General features: G+C 38.4%; 1 protein-coding gene and 1 long non-coding RNA gene across 4 annotated transcripts in view; one reads left to right on the plus strand and one right to left on the minus strand.

Moving 5' to 3' along the window:
- The window catches only part of cnih3 (cornichon family AMPA receptor auxiliary protein 3), a 43,306-nt gene extending 39,420 nt beyond the window's left edge, over nucleotides 1-3,886 (plus strand). For 2 of the 3 annotated variants that reach the window (XM_058072446.1, XM_058072427.1), the window contains exon 6: nucleotides 1,693-3,885. In XM_058072446.1, the coding sequence (XP_057928429.1) occupies nucleotides 1,693-1,720 (28 nt within the window). In that variant the 3' untranslated portion in view covers nucleotides 1,721-3,885. Of the gene's footprint in view, nucleotides 1-1,692 lie in introns of all 3 variants that reach the window. The other variant, XM_058072436.1, reaches the window with a different exon arrangement.
- LOC131129197 (uncharacterized) lies at nucleotides 1,627-14,765 on the minus strand. Its single transcript, XR_009129788.1, has 4 exons — nucleotides 14,685-14,765; nucleotides 13,136-13,175; nucleotides 12,903-13,000; nucleotides 1,627-2,200 (listed from the first exon to the last, which is right to left on the minus strand). It is a non-coding gene; the product is annotated as an uncharacterized LOC131129197 (long non-coding RNA).
- Between the last annotated feature and the right edge of the window lie 2,818 nt (nucleotides 14,766-17,583).

The following is a 17,583-nucleotide window of genomic DNA, read 5'->3' on the forward strand; positions in this document are numbered from 1 at the left end:
GTCCACTAAACCTTGGACCGGACCAAAGAAGTGGACTGAGACCACCAGAGATGGGTTTTGGTGAGTGTACAAGTGAACACCAAAACACCAGATACTGTATGAGGTCAGCAAATGCCACCAAAACCAGGTGATTGCTAGCAAAACCCCAACTAAGGTACTACTTTATGCATATGTTTGACTGAGCATTGGACAAAAAATACAGATATGAAGGCTAATCGCAGTACCAGAGTATGTACCAGAATATCGGAGTGAAGTTGTGCGTTCTTTACTTGAATCGGTATTGGCCGATACGGGCATTGTTTGGTCCGGACAAAAACTACAGGTATGAAGGCTAATCGCAGTACACATCAAGTATTTTCTGAAAATTTTGATATGTACCAGAGTATCGGAGTGAAGTTTTTAACATGTGTTTTGCCTTTGAGTACTTTTCATTCGTTATTTCCGCTACAAACCGTGTTCAAATTGAAACAAAACAGCATAGCTTAAAGTTTTGTAGACACACTATTGGCAAAACGGAGACAAATGATCGAATAGTTGATGTTGTTACTACCAAATTGGAGTATAGTGATACTTTCTCATGGTACTGAATAAGGATCGACCGATATATCGGCCGACCGATATTTGCGTTCTTTACTTGAATCGGTATCAGCCGATACGGGCATTGTTTGGTCCGGACAAAAACTACAGATATGAAGGCTAATCACAGTACACATCAAGTATTTTCTGAAAATTTTGATATGTACCAGAGTATCGGAGTGAAGTTTTTAACATGTGTTTTTGCCTTTGAGTACTTTTCATTCGTTATTTCCGCTACAAACCGTGTTCAAATTGAAACAAAACAGCATAGCTTAAAGTTTTGTAGACACAAAAACTACAGATATGAAGGCTAATCGCAGTACATATCAAGTATTTCCTGAAAATGTTGATATGTACCAGAGTATTGGAGTCATGTTTTTAACATGTGTTTTGCCTTTGAGTACTTTTCATTTGTTATTTCCGCTACAAACCGTGTTCAAATTGAAACAAAACAGCATAGCTTAAAGTTTTGTACACACACTATTGGCAAATGGAGACAAATGATCGAATGGTTGATGTTGTGTACTATCAAAGTGGAGTATAGTAATATTTTCTCATGGTACTGAATAAGGATCGACCGATAAATCGGCCGGACGATATTTGCGTTCTTTACTTGAATACGCGCGTGGGTTCGCCTATGTATTTTCAGTCAGTATTTCCCGAAAATCTTGACATGTACCAGAGTATCGGAGTGAAGTTTTTAACATGTGTTTTGCCTCTGAGTACTTTTCATTCGTTATTTCCGCTACAAACCGTGTTCAAATTGAAACAAAACAGCATAGTAATAGTAATATTTTCTCATGGTACTGAATAAGGATTGACCGATAAATCGGCCGGCCGATATACGCGTGTGGGTTCGCCAATGTATTTTCAGTTATACATCGTTGTTATTTTTTCATTTTAAATGAGGCAGCAAAAACAGTATCGGTCACAAATATCGGCCCAAGCAAAATCGGCAAAAATCGGGTGATGGAAAAAAATCGGCATCGGCTCGAAAAAAAATTGGTCGATCCCTAATACTGAATGAGAAAAATGTCAACCCTAACCCCCCCCCAACCATTACATTTTTTCGACTCACTCACTTCGTTTTTTTTTTTTTTTCTTCTTGTGTTTCAGTATGATCTACTCCCTGGTTACCTCGTAACAACTGACTTCTGGAGAGACCTCTGGATACACAAACTGCCATATTTACTACAGTTCTTTTTTGTACGAGAGACAAAACAATGATTTGTTCTTTTGGGGACATACTTCCTGCTCGACGACATACTGACGACATACTATATATATATATATATATATATGAACTCAATCTGTCATTTACAGTTTGATTGGTCGTCGTGAGTCCATCACTGCCTGGAAAACATTTATGACATGAACACACACACACACACACACATTGTTCTGGAGTGGTACAGTCACTTAAACGTACCGGTAGCAGCGATGGTAGCACCCCCCCAGGTTGAAGAGCACAGTAACGTTTGCACAGTTTGTCTCAGGCACAGCAGGGGTGAAGAACCCGAGTACTGCCCCCCCGGCACAGCATAGCTCCGCTTCGGAGCCTCACCCGTCGTAGCAACAGTGAGTCAGAAACGGGTGGGATGGGTGGATGAGTTGGAGCGCACTGCTAAAAGAAAAAAAAAATGAAAAAAAAAACAGAATTTTAATGTACTCTTTGACATTTGAACTCAAAACACTGAGTTTGTGTATAGCAGCAAATGCCTTCTTATTGTTGTTTTCGGTGTTGTTCCACCATGAGAATCATTTCGAAAAGACACAATTACACACATATTGTTTGCACAAACGTTGTAGTTCATCTTTCACAATGTCAACGGCTGTGTTTTCTCGAGATCTTGTATGATAATCCAGCCACACAGGTGAAGGTCTTCCAGTGTGTACTATGTACTTAAAACAGGGAAGCACATGTTGTATCTTTTCCAGCTCTGGTGAAGCAAGGGACCAAATTGCCTTCTTCTTCTTCTTTGGTAAGGATTTCTTCCAATGTAACGACGAAGAAGAACGAATGAAGCACAAAGAGACATTGTCGACTACAATCAGTGAGTCTTTTCTTCATCCAGTAAATGTAACAGTGATTATAGGCGTCACCTTCACGGACACGTTACACTGTTACACTGTACAGAACCAATGCTTGCTACAATACGTCAAAGTGAGATATTACAATAACAAGGCAAGTGTACTAGTAATTACTGCATTTGGGATATATACACTCCTAAACACAATCTCAAGACCTAGGAAAACATTTCATTAATGTTCATGTTAAAGGTTAAATAACTGTTAATAGTTATCCTCCCTATCCGTGTGGAAGTGGTAAGTTTTTGGCGATTTAAGTTGAAAGGAAATAACTTGAAGGCTACCGTTTAGGTCGCTAGCTCTCTAGTTTGCGAGTTAGCATGTGTCTCAAGACCCTGCAGTTGCGCAATATGTTGTAAATAAAAAGAGTATAAATGTGACTATAGTCGTGTTTTGTCATGTCTACAGGGCTCTAATAATACTTTGTTCATTTTAATCTGAAAAAAATAATTTGTCTACCCACCAACTATATGTGGTTTCTTAATTTTTAATTATTTGCCGTTTTATTATTATTATTATATTTATTTATTACTGATTGATTTTCTTTATTCTTGATTTGTTTATTTATTTTTCATCTTATTTTGTGCAGAAAAATAAAAAGTAAGATATTTGAGAACAGTGGAATGTTTTATCAGAGCTTTTGTAGAAAATCGGAACCAAAGCACTGAAAAAGTTTGTATATTTTTCCGTTTTTAATAAATGCGTTTTGTTTTGTTTTTTGAAAAGGCCCAGCCTTGCCCAGACCCTAGCTCCAGTGGCCCCCAGGTAAATTGAGTTTGAGACCCCTGGTATACAGTATAAATACAGTTCGATGTCGATGAAATGACACACCTATAGTCACCTTTACATTCCTATTATGCATTGCTTACATGTTAAGGTAATATAATGTCAGGTAATGTCATGCCGTTTTGACTAATAAACCATAGTCTACTACGAAATAATTTCTGGAAAACGCGATATTCCCAGGGACAATTTTAGATCCAGTCTTAAGTTTATGTTCAGGAGTGTATGTCTTTGTCTCACAGGTACCTAAACACGACAAATTTATCCTTTACGTGTTGTAGCACTGTCCTAGTTTTACCCACATACCCATTCCCACCACCATCCTGACGGAGGAGATACAGTATGAAGCCCTGCATTTTCTACCCTTACTGTGTATGTGAATTTAGATATTGTTCATGAAATAAACTATTTTAAAGTCAATAGTATGTTTTGTGTTCATTATATTAGCAAAAAAAAAGGTCAGTAAGGATAATTCATAATGCCGCCTACAGAGAACATACTAACTCCTTATTTCTAAAATCAGAATTACTTAAACTTGCTGATATAGTTCATCTTCTTTATGCTAAAATAATACATAAGGCTAAAAATAAGCAATTAGCTAAAAATGTCATCCAATACTTCTCTACAAGAGAGGAGAAATATGATCTCAGGGAAGAAGTACATTTGAAACACTTCTATGCTAGGACTACGTTATGCTAGCCATAGCATTTCAGTATGTGGAATCAAACTATGGAATGGATTGAGTAAGGAAATCAAACAATGCACAACGATGAGCCAATTCAATTCATGTGAGTGTGAATGGTTGTTTGTCTATATGTGCCCTGTGATTGGCTGGCCACCAGTCCAGGTTGTACCCCGCCTCTCGACAAAAGACAGCTGGGATAGGCTCCAGCACCCCCCGCGACCCTCATGAGGATAAGCATTAGAAAATGAATGAATGTTTTACAGTTAACTTTTTTGTTACTTTACTTTATTTGCCTTTTATTTAACCTACAAATGTGATTATTTTTGACTGACCCTGTATAACAAATACATAACTAAGATGCACATTCTGCTTAAACAGATGATACATGAGAATAAAATACACTTTCTACGGCTCAACAAGATAGGATTATTATAGGAGAATCCCTAGTCTCGACGACTTGTTTTCGAGGAGAAAACATATTAAAACCTGAAATGGACCTTTGACTTTTATGCGCCCTAAGTTTCAGTAGACTTCCTGACATTACTTTAAAAAAAAAACTCCCCTGCGTTAACACAGTTGGAAGACATCTAAATTTGCCGAGCAGGTGAGTAAGTGTGTGTCCAGGCCGTGGTAGACACAAGGTGACAGATTGGTGACAGCCTGTCTTCCCTGTATGCTCTCTATAACCATTCCATGCATGTCTTCATAATTATACCAGACAGACACTGCTTACCTTCTGACCTCTCATCACATGCATACGTGTGTGTGTGTGTGTGTGTGTGTGTGTGTGTGTGCGTGCGTGCATTTAAATCAGTCCTCTCTTTCCCTTCTCTTCTTGCCAGCATGCAGCCTTCGTCTTAAAGCTGCGGAATGACACTGAGCTCTTGTCCTGCAGCTCCGGAAAACACTACGCTCAGGTCATTTATGTAGAACTTGTCTGTCTCCGCAGCATACGAGCCAACTGTAATCCCCCCCCCCTCCCTCCTCGGTATGGAAGTGATATTTAGGGAGAAAAAAAAAACGTGAATGTTTTTCCGGAGAATAAATTATCAATGATGAATCAAGTTGTTTGTCCCCCTGGCATTAGTTGGCATAAGCATGTCAATCTTGTCACAGAGGGCATGAAATGAAATGCCCGACACACTGTGACCTGATTTGTGCCTGTCAGATACATTTCAGCACCTGATACGAATCATGTACATATTTTTCAACATGTCAGTCAAAGTGACAAGCATGTTTTTTTCAGAAAACACAAAAAACGGAGCCACATCTGAGAGAGGCGGGGTACACCCTGGAATGGTGGTCAGCCAATCACAGGGCACATATAGACAAACAACCATTCACACTCACATTCATACCTATGGACAATTTGGAGTTAGCCAATTAACCTAGCATGTTTTTTGGAATGTGGGAGGAAACCGGAGTACCTGGAGAAAACCCACACATGCACGGGGATGGCAGGTGGTGGAATTGAACTCGGGTCTCCTAGCTGTGAGGCCTGCGTGCTAACCACTCGGTCACCGTGCAGCCAGTTCATTATTCATTCATTTTCTAACGCTTATCCTCATGGGGGTCGCGGGGGTGCTGGAGAAAACCCACGCATGCACGGGGAGAACATGGCAGATTAAAATGAACAAAGCATTATTAGAGCCCTGTAGACATGACAAAACACGACTATAGTCACATTTATACTCTTTTTATTTACAACATATTGCGCAACTGCAGAGTCTTGAGACACATGCTAACTCGCAAACTAGAGAGCTAGCGACCTAAACGGTAGCCTTCAAGTTATTTCCTTTAAACTTAAATAGCCAAAAACCATTACCACTTCCACACAGATAGGGAGGATAACTATTAACAGTTATTTAACCTTTAACATGAACATTAATCAAACGTAATTATTTTTTCTGGGTACATGATACCATACAGCATCCATATCAAACTTGCGCGGGCCGCAACTAACATTAAACTTTCATATCAAGGCGGGGGCCTCAAACTAGTGTCCTGGGCCGTGTGTTTGGGACCCCTGTTGTAACGTGATACCCGCTTCAGCTAACTTTTACCTTCCTTGAAGATATTGGCAACTTTCTTTAGCTAACCGAGGTTCCACTGTATTACAAAAATATTAGAGTGGAATTCCGTTCCGGTAAAACGCTGGTAGTGTCGCCCCCACACAATCTCGACACCATCTTGAGCTCCGTGCTTGAGCTAACGGCATTCTTCCAGGATAGTAGGCGAGTAACAGTATGATTTAGCAACATGTGTGTGTCTCGGAGAATGTGCGGGGGCTTCCTTAATAGAACAATGTTGAAGGTCATCCCGGCGTTAAGAAGAGGAGCATATCTTGGCTAATTAGCACTCCCACAGAGAGCCAACCCAGCATCTGTGACCATCTATGCTATCTGATTACTGGTACTGGAGCTTTTTACAATTGAAATTTTTACAATTCTTACAATTGAAGTCACACGTGAAGACATACAGTGAAGGCCAAACATATTAGCATGCCAAAGTGGCTAATGTTAGCCAGAATGTAGCCACAATTAGCCTATATATAATAAATAAAAATTACAAAAAATATATACAATTTTAATTGTATTATTGTAATTATAAATAAATAAATAATAAATAAATAAATAAAAACAACTACATATATATATATATATATATATATATATATATATATATATATATATATATATATATATATATATATATATATATATATATATATAAATATATACAATATATAACTATATAACTCATTCAATCCCAGACATTTTTCAACACTGTGAACTATTTAGGAATAAAGTCAAAATATTATAGAAAAGAAATTTAGATTATTAAGATTAATTAAGAATAAAAAATATTTGAAAAATTAAGTGTGTTTATATTATACTGGTCTACAAGCAAAATGATTCCATAACAAAAATAATATTTTTTTCTTGGTTTAGGTTACTAATGAAGAAATAGTAAGTCTGAAGCTATTTTTTCGAAGATACATTATTGAGTCAAAATAGGTCTACATGGTGACATGGATTGTGGCTTCTGTTGCGCAGTCCAGTGGGCCCTTTGCATTTAAAGCCTTTGAGAGGAGTTAATTTTATTGGTTCATATGTTTTTCACTCACAAAAATTGAAAAGTGTCGTTAGCGCTCAGACCTCACAGCTAGGAGACCAGGGTTCGATTCCACCCTCGGCCATCTCTGTGTGGAGTTTGCATGTTCTCCCCGCCGTGCATGCGTGGGTTTTCTCCGGGTACTCCGGTTCCCTCCCACATTCCAAAAACATGCTAGGTTAATTGACCACTCCAAATTGTCCATAGGTATGAATGTGAGTGTGAATGGTTGTTTGTCTATATGTGCCCTGTGATTGGCCGGCCACCAGTCCAGGGTGTACAGTCCAGATTTAGCCACTTTTATCTGAGAAAAAAAATTGTTGAGCAGTGTTACCTGCCGCTTGCAACCACGTCGTGTTTAAAAAGCTAATAAAAACCTACAGATTGTAGAGATTGCCCACTGATCCACCGTGCAGCCAGTGCTTGAAGATATGCTCTCATCCCCTCTGACCTGACTCTGTCACAGCACATGTTCTCATCTTTGTGCTGCATGTCACCTTTTACGCCTACAGGAAAGCACAAATGCGCTTGTACCTTACAGCCCCATCGTGCTGTAATATTTTATACATAAAGGCTGGCTACTGTACAGCAGACATGTAGTACTGTTAAATAACCACATGTGTTTTTTGTTACTAGACCTTGAATATCAGGAATTCTCCAAGCGCAACACGTATGTAAAGTCAAGGTTATTTTGTGATGTCAATTTATTTATAAGCTGAAGCTTGACTGAAATGCTGTGGAAATTTGCTAAAAAGGTATAATGAAAGTAAATTAGTTCAAATCAGGAATTGAACCAACCATCCGTGGGTCTGGGTCTAAGCAGCTGTGCTTTACTAATTTGCCACAATTGGGGTAGAAAACCTTTGTACTGTTAAATAACCAGATATGTTTTTTTGTTACTAGACCTTGAATAACAGGAATTCTCCAAGCGAAACATGTATGTAAAGTCAAGGTTATTTTGTGATATAAATTTATTTTATGAACTAGTTGATGTAATGTCAGCAGACATTGCGTTTGAATCCTGAAAAGCTGGCGGGAAACTGAAATGCATTGAATAGGTACAAAAATCTAAATTTTAGAATGAACACAGGAGCCGTTCGGAAGCTGAAGCTTGACTGAAATGCTGTGGAAATTTGCTAAAAGGTAGTCAATTAATTTCTTGTGTCCTATCTTTGTTAATAAGTTGATCATTAAAATTCAAATAAAATCTGAATTATGAGATTTTGAGATGAGTTTGTTGAGGGGTTTTACAGCCTTAAAATATTTAAAAAATAATTTTTAAAAAATTATTTTGGGAACCTATCCTCGGCGATAAACAAGAGCATTCACAACCCAGCAAATTTCTGGATTTCTGATAAATTTATTTTATTTTTCATACAGTCGCAATTCAGTATTCACAACACGGGAAAATTCAGAAATTTTCCAGAGGAATGAGCTATGTGTCAGGAATATTTTTACGAGCGTCTCAATCACTCAAATAATTTAACACGGAAGATACAAAAAAAGCTACAGCCTAACTGCGCTAGGATAAGCCACAATTAGACAAATGAAATATGCGCGAGTCAGTTAATTTCTTGTGTCCTATTTTGTAAGTTCAATCATTAAAATTCAAATAAAATAAGAATTTTGAAATTTTGAGATTAGTTTGTTGAGGGGTTTTACAGCCTTAAAAATATTTAAAAAATAATTTTAAACAATATTTTGGGAACCTATCCCCGGCGATAAACGAGAGCGGTAACAACCCAGCAAATTTCTGGATTTCTGATAAATTTATTTTATTTTTCATACAGTCGTAATTCAGTATTCACAACACGGGAAAATTCAGAAATTTTCCAGAGGAATGAGCTGTGTGTCAGGAACGTTTTTACGAGCACGGAAGATAAGTCCTGCGAAAAGACTCTACTGTAGCAGGCGAAGTGTTTCATTGCATTGCAAACTATGTTACATTCATTAACTCGCTTAAAAACAGACATCGATCCTCCCCCTCAGTATTTTTCCGACCCACTCGGACGGCATCCTTCTCTCGTTTCTATCGCCATTTCCTCTCATCTGCTTCAAACACGGGGAAGACGCTAACAAAGGCTCCTGTGGGAGCTTCACATCAATTTCTCTGCCCTTTCGGTTATTGAGTGGTGTTTTTTGTGTTGGGGTAATATATCACATTCAGCGACCTCCATTCTCCTGCTGGACCCGACGTTTTACAGGAAGCTATCAACACTAACCAGGCCTCTGCCGTCTCTCACGTTCTCTCCTTGATCAGTCGACAGCGCCGAAGCATTGTTGCTTGGGATTTACTCTTTCATAATTGGATAGATGCTTTGAGGTCTAAAGGAGGAACGATAGTATCTCCGGGGATCCATACAGTATCTACTGTAGCACCCGACGCCTCGTCTAGTTCCACAGAGACTTTTAACGTGCCGTAAAGCCAGCAGCAAGCAGCAAGATCATGTGATTTAGTGTATAAAAATGCACTCAATGCAACCGGCCATTTGCTTGTGAATGTGAAAATAGCCTTAAATGTTCAGTTTTCCCTTTCATTCGTCATTTATATGTACTTAGAATTGTTCTATCAGCAAGTTGAAGTATTTGTGATTTGAGAAATAAAGAGTTAGTATGTTCTCTGTAGGCGGCATTATGAATTATCCTTACTGGCCTTTTTTGCAGTACATTTAGCGAGTGAAGATTGCTTTTATAGTTATTAGCCCATATTTCCACACAATAAGTAAGATGTGGTAGAACCAGAGAGCAATAAAGAGTGTGGAGTGATTTCTGATTGAGAATAAATTTTGCTTTATTCAATATTGAAATATTTCTGGCCACCTTATGTTGTATATTTGTAATATGAGGTTTCCAAGCTCATATTTTCATCTATTGTGATCCCCAGAAATGTATTTTCCTTCACCCTTTCAATGTCTACACCGTCTATTTGTATTTGCTGGTACGTGTCCTTTCTGCTGTTAGCAAACAGCATGATTTTAGTTTTATTTAGGATCATTTTTCTTTCAAAAGAAAATATATATCTATATAAAACATGTCCCCAGTTTAATTAATTAGTTTAAGATTGAATTTGATCTTTTCCTGTTAAAATTCATCCCGGGTGCATTCTTTCAAGAAAATATTAGTTCCCAACTAAAAACATTTTTTTTAAAAAGCTACATTTCAAGCATAATTTTCTCTCATTAAAAAAAAGTTTGTTTTTTTCTCTGTTCTTTAGTAGTCAGAAGTAGAACATACGTATGTTTCGGGAAAATATCAGTTCCCAAATATTTTTTTTTTTTTTGTGGGAAAAGCTACATTTCAAGCATCATTTTTTTTCATCAGCTGGGATAGGCTCCATCACGCCCGCCACCCTTGTGAGGATAAGCGGTAGAAAATGAACGGGTTCACGATGGCAACAGCTATGATATGTACATTTCTGCTTAATAATGCAAAAATGCTGCATGCACAGCGAGAAGAATTAAAATAATACGACTTCTGTTCTGTTTTATTCGACCTTCCCTGTGGGTTCCTGTTCATTCATGCATGAGTTTGTGTGTGTATTCATTCAGCTAATATCTGATTACATATGCAGAGCTCATGCAGTTTGCCCCTGAAGGTATACACTCGAAAACAAACACAAATAATGTAGAAAAAGAACATATTGTACTAAGTATTGACATGTAAACATTATATTTTTGGCCAATATCATGTCATTATTATGACATCAATCATTTTTGTGTTGCTCTTTATGTTTTTGCAGAAAAATGCAATCCTTCTTAAACATATTTAAAGTATAAAATGTGCAGTTAATCACCACAAAATGTATTTTAAATAAAATTATAAAATGTAAAAATATAAATAATTAAAATAAAATTGACTTTAAAATGTAAATAAATGTAATAAATTTAAATAAAAATTTAATTTAATTTAAATAAAATTAAATAAAAATAATTAGTTTATTTTATTTATTTATTTATTTTAAATGTGTGATTTTAAACAATACTACCCTTTGCTGGCGTATATGTGTTCCAATATGACACCCCATGACGCCCCTTTAGCTGCTTTCACCTTTCACTTTCACTGCCATTGTGGAGGATGTGAGCGCCTCTGTGTGTGTGTATGTGTGTGTGTGTGTGTGTGTGTCAGTGTGTTTTTTGTCTGCTTTCTCTGCAGGATCTCCATTTTGCTCCCAGTGTGTACGTCCGGTGTTGGAGGAAGACCTTCAGATGAGCTTTAAACCAGCGCCACATGGTTCCACTGGATAAATATTAACAACCCCAGCATGAGAAACACACACACACACATCTAGGTAAGGGAGTGGGGGGGGGGGGGTTGGATCCAATCCAAATATTGATAGTATTGATACTAAGAGTTGTATTAGTACTCATTATGTCATTGGATGCTCATATCACCTCGTACGTATGTGACAAAAAATAAATAAAAATACAAAAAATGCCAAAAAAAATCCTATTAAAAAAAACTAAAATAAAATTAAATAAAAACAAACAAAAAACCTTAAATTATATTAGGAAAGCAGGAAGTGAACAAATGTAACAGTTGATGTTTGCTAAATACAAGGATGAAGAGTTTTGAACCAGTCATGATGTGTAATAATAATGATGTGAAATAAACTAAAATAAACTAAAGTAAAATTAAATAAAATTAATAAAATTAATAAAATTAAATTAAATTAAAAACAAACAAAAAACTTAAATTATATTAGGAAAGCAGGAAGTGAACAAATGTAACAGTTGATGTTTGCTAAATACAAGGATTAAGAGTCTTGAACCAGTCATGATGTGTAATAATAATGATGTGAAATAAACTAAACTAAAATAAACTAAAATTAAATTAAATAAAATTAATGAAATTAAATAAAATTAAAAACAAACAAAAAACCTTAAATTATATTAGGAAAGTAGGAAGTGAACAAATGTAACAGTTGATGTTTGCTAAATACAAGCATGAAGAGTCTTGAACCAGTCATGATGTGCTATATATATCACTATATTGACACTTACTATGGTACCCATTATGGCATTGGATGCTCATATCACTTCCTACTTCGGTACGAGACAAAAATAAAAACAAAACAAAATAAACTAAACTATATTAGGAAAGCAGGAAGTGAACAAATGTAACAGTTACTGATTGTAAAAGTACCAGATGGAGGGGTAGGATTTAATAAGCTTTGCTTCTTCCTACTCCTTTTTGGACATGTGGAACTGGGAACTGATTATGGGATGCATTCAATTAAAATCTGATGCATGTTCAAATGAAATAAAACCAATGCATCCCACGAGTCGAAATATTTGCCCACCCCTGATATAGGCTACTGTTGTTTATATGTGATGACAATTGTTTTAGTGCCCATTGTTGATTATTGTTGTTTAGTACATACGGCCTCCTGGAAATAGCCACTGACTCCATGCTGAGTCTGACACATTGTGCCTCACTACTCCTACTAAGTCCTTATTAGCACATGAACAATCTGCCTGCACCTGAAATAGAAACCATCCAAACACTTCAATTCAGTTTCAGCTTGGAGCGGGTTTAAGGTAGTCATTTACAAGTGCAGTTTATTGTTTGTGTTGACTTAAACGATCCCTTAAAACTTGGCGGGTATGCAGTTATTCTTTCTTTGGTGAATTCCTTATATTTGTGCAAATAATCGTACCTTCAGTTGTGGCCCTTATCTTTGTAACGTTGGTGCAGCTTAGCCAGGCAGAAGGTCTCTAACATGGATGATCATCCCCTTCACTGGTCAGGAAAACGCTATGTATATACATATATATATATATATATATATATATATATATATATATATATATATATATATATATATATATATATATATATATATATATATATATATATATATATAAATGTGTGTGTCCTCATCATGCTTACTTCAAGGTCATGCTCCTCATGAATGGGCGTCTCACTCCAACTGAAAAGGTATATCGTGAACAATGCTCAATTTATAGCCCGAATAAATGCAATTAATGCTTGAGGGTTGGAAAAAAAAAATGGGTGCGGGAGGGCATCATTCATCCTTAACGAGCAGCAAGGTTAGAAATGTCATTAAGGCTGGAAAAAGATGCCATTTTGAAGTCATTCATAAGCAGGGGACATAGATCCATTTGGTACTGGTTCTGTGACCTGTCTTGTATCGTTTTGTTGTTGTTTATTCGTTAACAGGGGATCAAACTCACAACCTGACTCTAATACTAATACAATATTGTTATTGTTTTTCCTCATATTATTGTTCATTCATTCATTCATTCATTTTCTACCGCTTATCCTCACGAGGGTCGCAGGGGGATGCTGGAGCCTATCCCAGCTGTCTTCAGGCGAGAGGCAGGGTACACCCTGGACTGGTGGCCAGCCAATCACAGGGCACATATAGACAAACAACCATTCACACTCACATTCATACCTATGGACAATTTGGAGTGGCTAATTAACCTAGCATGTTTTTGGAATGTGGGAGGGAACCGGAGTACCCGGAGAAAACCCACGCATGCACGGGGAGAACATGCAAACTCCACACAGAGATGGCCGAGGGTGGGATCGAACTCGGGTCTCCTTGCTGTGTGGCCTGCACACTAACCACTCATCCGCCGTGCAGCCTACTTAGTTACATTCATTAATTCATTTTCTACCGCTTATCCTCACGAGGGTCGTGGGGGTGATGGAGCCTATCCCAGCTGATGAAAAAAAATTATGCTTGAAGTGTAGCTCTTCCCACAAAAAAAAAAATTTAGTTGGGAACTGATATTTTCCTGAAACATACGTATGTTCTACTTCTGACTACTAAAGAACAGAGAAAGGCAGAAACAGGTACTCCGGTTTCCTCCCACATTCCAAAAACATGCTAGGTTAATTAGCGACTCCAAATTGTCCATAGGTATGAATGTGAGTGTGAATGGTTGTTTGTCTATATGTGCCCTGTGATTGGCTGGCCACCAGTCCAGGATGTACCCCGCCTCTCGCCCCGAAGACAGCTGGGCTAGGCTCCAGCACCTCCGCAAACCTTGTGAGGATAAGCGGTAGAAAATGAATGAATGAATGAACAGAAGGTGCTGAATACCGAAATCGGATGCAGCTGTGTTTATAGTCTTAATGATACCACAGTAGGAGTGTATCCAATCACAATTAAATCACTCATGCAGCTGGGGACTGTTTACATTTTAAATATGATAATATGTTTGTAGTGTTTTCAACAGGGATGTTAGTGACACCAAGCTAAAACCACAAACGAAGACCCTGGAGTTCCACTGAAATGTTTAATTGTCTTCCTGTTTAATATGTCTGTGTGTGTGTGAAAACTGCAACAGAAAAGGTGAATCTCACCATCTTGAGCGGCTGCTATACAATCAAATGTCCCTAGTCTAATCAATCACACTAACTAATATCCAAATATATCAAAAATAAACCACAATACAGTCAAACTCACGGCATTCCTGCGTGAAAACTCAACGTGGGTGGCATCCACCACGTTCTCGTGCAGTCTCCATTAGCCATTCCCTCCCCGGCGGGATCCGGAAGTGAACCGGAAGTACATCTCCGGAAACCGGAAGTGAACCCCAGCGATAACATTTTTTAATACAAATTTGTATAAATCATGAATTACTTATTTAAACAACTTTTTGTCACTTCTAGCAAAATGCACACCCTTAGCATCGCTTATTCAAACCCATTAACGTATTAATTCGGAAAATTGCCTTAAAGTCAGCACAGTGTTATATTAGCATTCTTAGTATTAGATTATTTTAAACAAGCTGAGTACACATAACAGGGGGATTATTCTTAAGGAATTAGGTCTACTTAGTGAGCAGCTACTTTTGTCGAGTGGGAATGGGGAGAGAAATGTGACATTTTCTACTGGGTTACACCCTGGACCGGTGGCCAGCCAATCACAGAGCACATATAGACAAACAACCATTCACACTCACATTCATACCTATGGACAATTTGGAGTGGCCAATTAACCTAACATGTTTTTGGAATGTGGGAGGAAACCCGGCATGCAAGGGGAAAACATGCAAACTCCACACAGAGATAGCCGAGAGTGGAATTGAACTCAGGTCTCCTAGCTGTGAGGCCTGCGTTTTAACCACTCAGTCAGCATCTATTTAACAGCATCTGTCCTTAAACTGCTTCACTCGTTGCTACGTGACATTTACACTACACCCCTGAGCAACCAATGGCACTAAAAAATACCACTGCTTATATAAAGGTTTTTTCCAGACAGGAATAATTACACCAGGAGGTCAACTATGTATTTTTAGTCATCAATAATAGGTTGTTTTTGTATCAATGTATCATATATGTGTGGTATAGTGCGGGCATACAGTATATACAGTAGCTTCCGGTTTACTTAAGACAGGGGTCTCAAACACTCGGCCCACGGGCAAAATGTGGCCCGCAGGACACTAGTTTGAGGCCCCCGCCTTGATATGAAAGTTTAATGTTAGTGCGGCCCGCGCAAGTTTGATATGGATGCTGTATGGTATCATGTACCCAGAAAAAATTATTACGTTTGATTAATGTTCATGTAAAAGGTTAAATAACTGTTAATAGTTATCCTCCCTATCTGTGTGGAAGTGGTAAGTTTTTGGCTATTTGAGTTGAAAGGAAATAACTTGCAATAACTCACATGTTTTACACAAAATAAACACAGTTAGGACACTAATAAATTCTTACTTGACAAATTAAAATGCATTTCTTTTGCTGGTCGGGAATCAGGAACTCCAACTACTTGTGCCTGATGGTGGCATCTTTAGGAATTGTAAACAAATGTGGCTTTGCTAGCAATTAAACAGAGGAGTAGCGCTTGGGGAAGGGCAGAGAGCTTATCTGCTAACAGATACGCCCATATAAGGAATTCCGCCCTCTGTGACATCACAAAGGAATAGTTTTACCACACCTGTTGAAACCTAGCATTTTGAGCCATCCCAAATTTCATGCCATCAATCACTGTGACTGGTCACTCCCTTTACTCTTGCTGCATGCACACTCTATCGGCACATAGCATGGGCCTGGGCATGCCCATATAAGGAAGTCTGGGTTGTTTTACCTGCAACACTGACTACTACAATTTAGCAAGTTATCTAGAGGACACTGGATGTCACCGAAATGGAGAGATAAAATACAAAGCAGATTTAAGAGTCTATTTAAATTTTTTTTCCTGTTGGAGTTGGTGCCATCGACCTTCATGAAGGTGACGTGCAAAGTGGCTTTCCTGTTCATTTCCATCCCTATCAGCCTTCCAGGATACTGCAACATAACATCGCTATCAGACATCTACAGCACTATCAGGTTCCTGAAAGTCTTATTATAGGGCTTGTAATGCTGATCTGCTGTTCTCTTTGTGACACTGCATTCTGGGGGGGGGGGTGTTAACCCATATGAGCATATGCAGTAAGAGACAATACATACGTAAATATTCATATTTATAACAATATGCTATAGTTTTACTCATTCATTCATTTTCTACCGCTTATCCTCACAAGGTTTGCGGAGATGCTGGAGCCTATCCCAGCTGTCTCCAGGCGAGAGGCGGGGTACACCCTGGACTGGTGGCCAGCCAATCACAGGGCACATATAGACAAACAACCATTTACACTCACATTCATACCTATGGACAGTTTGGAGTGGCTAATTAACCTAGCATGTTTTTGGAATGTGGGAGGAAACGGGAGTACCCGGAGAAAACCCACGCATGCACGGGGAGAACATGCAAACTCCACACAGAGATGGCCGAGGTTGGAATTAAACTTGGGTCTCCTCGCTGTGAGGCCTCTGTGCTAACCACTCGCACACCGTGCAGCCCCAGTAGTGGTTTTACTGAATTTGGAAATTATGTTGATAAAGACTTAACAGGGCTGCACGGTGGTCGAGTGGTTAGCGCACAGACCTCACAGCGAGGAAACCTGAGTTCAATTCCACCCTCGGCCATCTCTGTGTGAAGTTTGCATGTTCTCCCCGTGCATGCATGGGTTTTCTCCGGGTACTCCGGTTTCCTCCCACATTCCAAAAACATGCTAGGTTTATTAGCGACTCCAAATTGTCCATAGGTAGGAATGTGAGTGTGAATGGTTGTTTGTCTTCATTTCATTTTCATTTCATTGCCCAAAGACAGCTGGGATAGGCTCCAGCACCCCCATGACCCTCGTAAATTGATGAGACATTACGTTCTATGGCATGTCCAACATGGCGTAGTGGGAAAAAGGTTTCTCCTCCCAGTCCGTGTGGAAGTGGTTTATGGCTTCATTTCACTGCAATCCTCAAGACAATGCCTTAATCCAAAATGTCACCCACAGTACCCATGAAGGACTAGGCTAAGATTTGGT

Source organism: Doryrhamphus excisus, chromosome 1 (assembly GCF_030265055.1).
Source record: "Doryrhamphus excisus isolate RoL2022-K1 chromosome 1, RoL_Dexc_1.0, whole genome shotgun sequence".
Lineage (NCBI taxonomy): Eukaryota > Metazoa > Chordata > Actinopteri > Syngnathiformes > Syngnathidae > Doryrhamphus > Doryrhamphus excisus.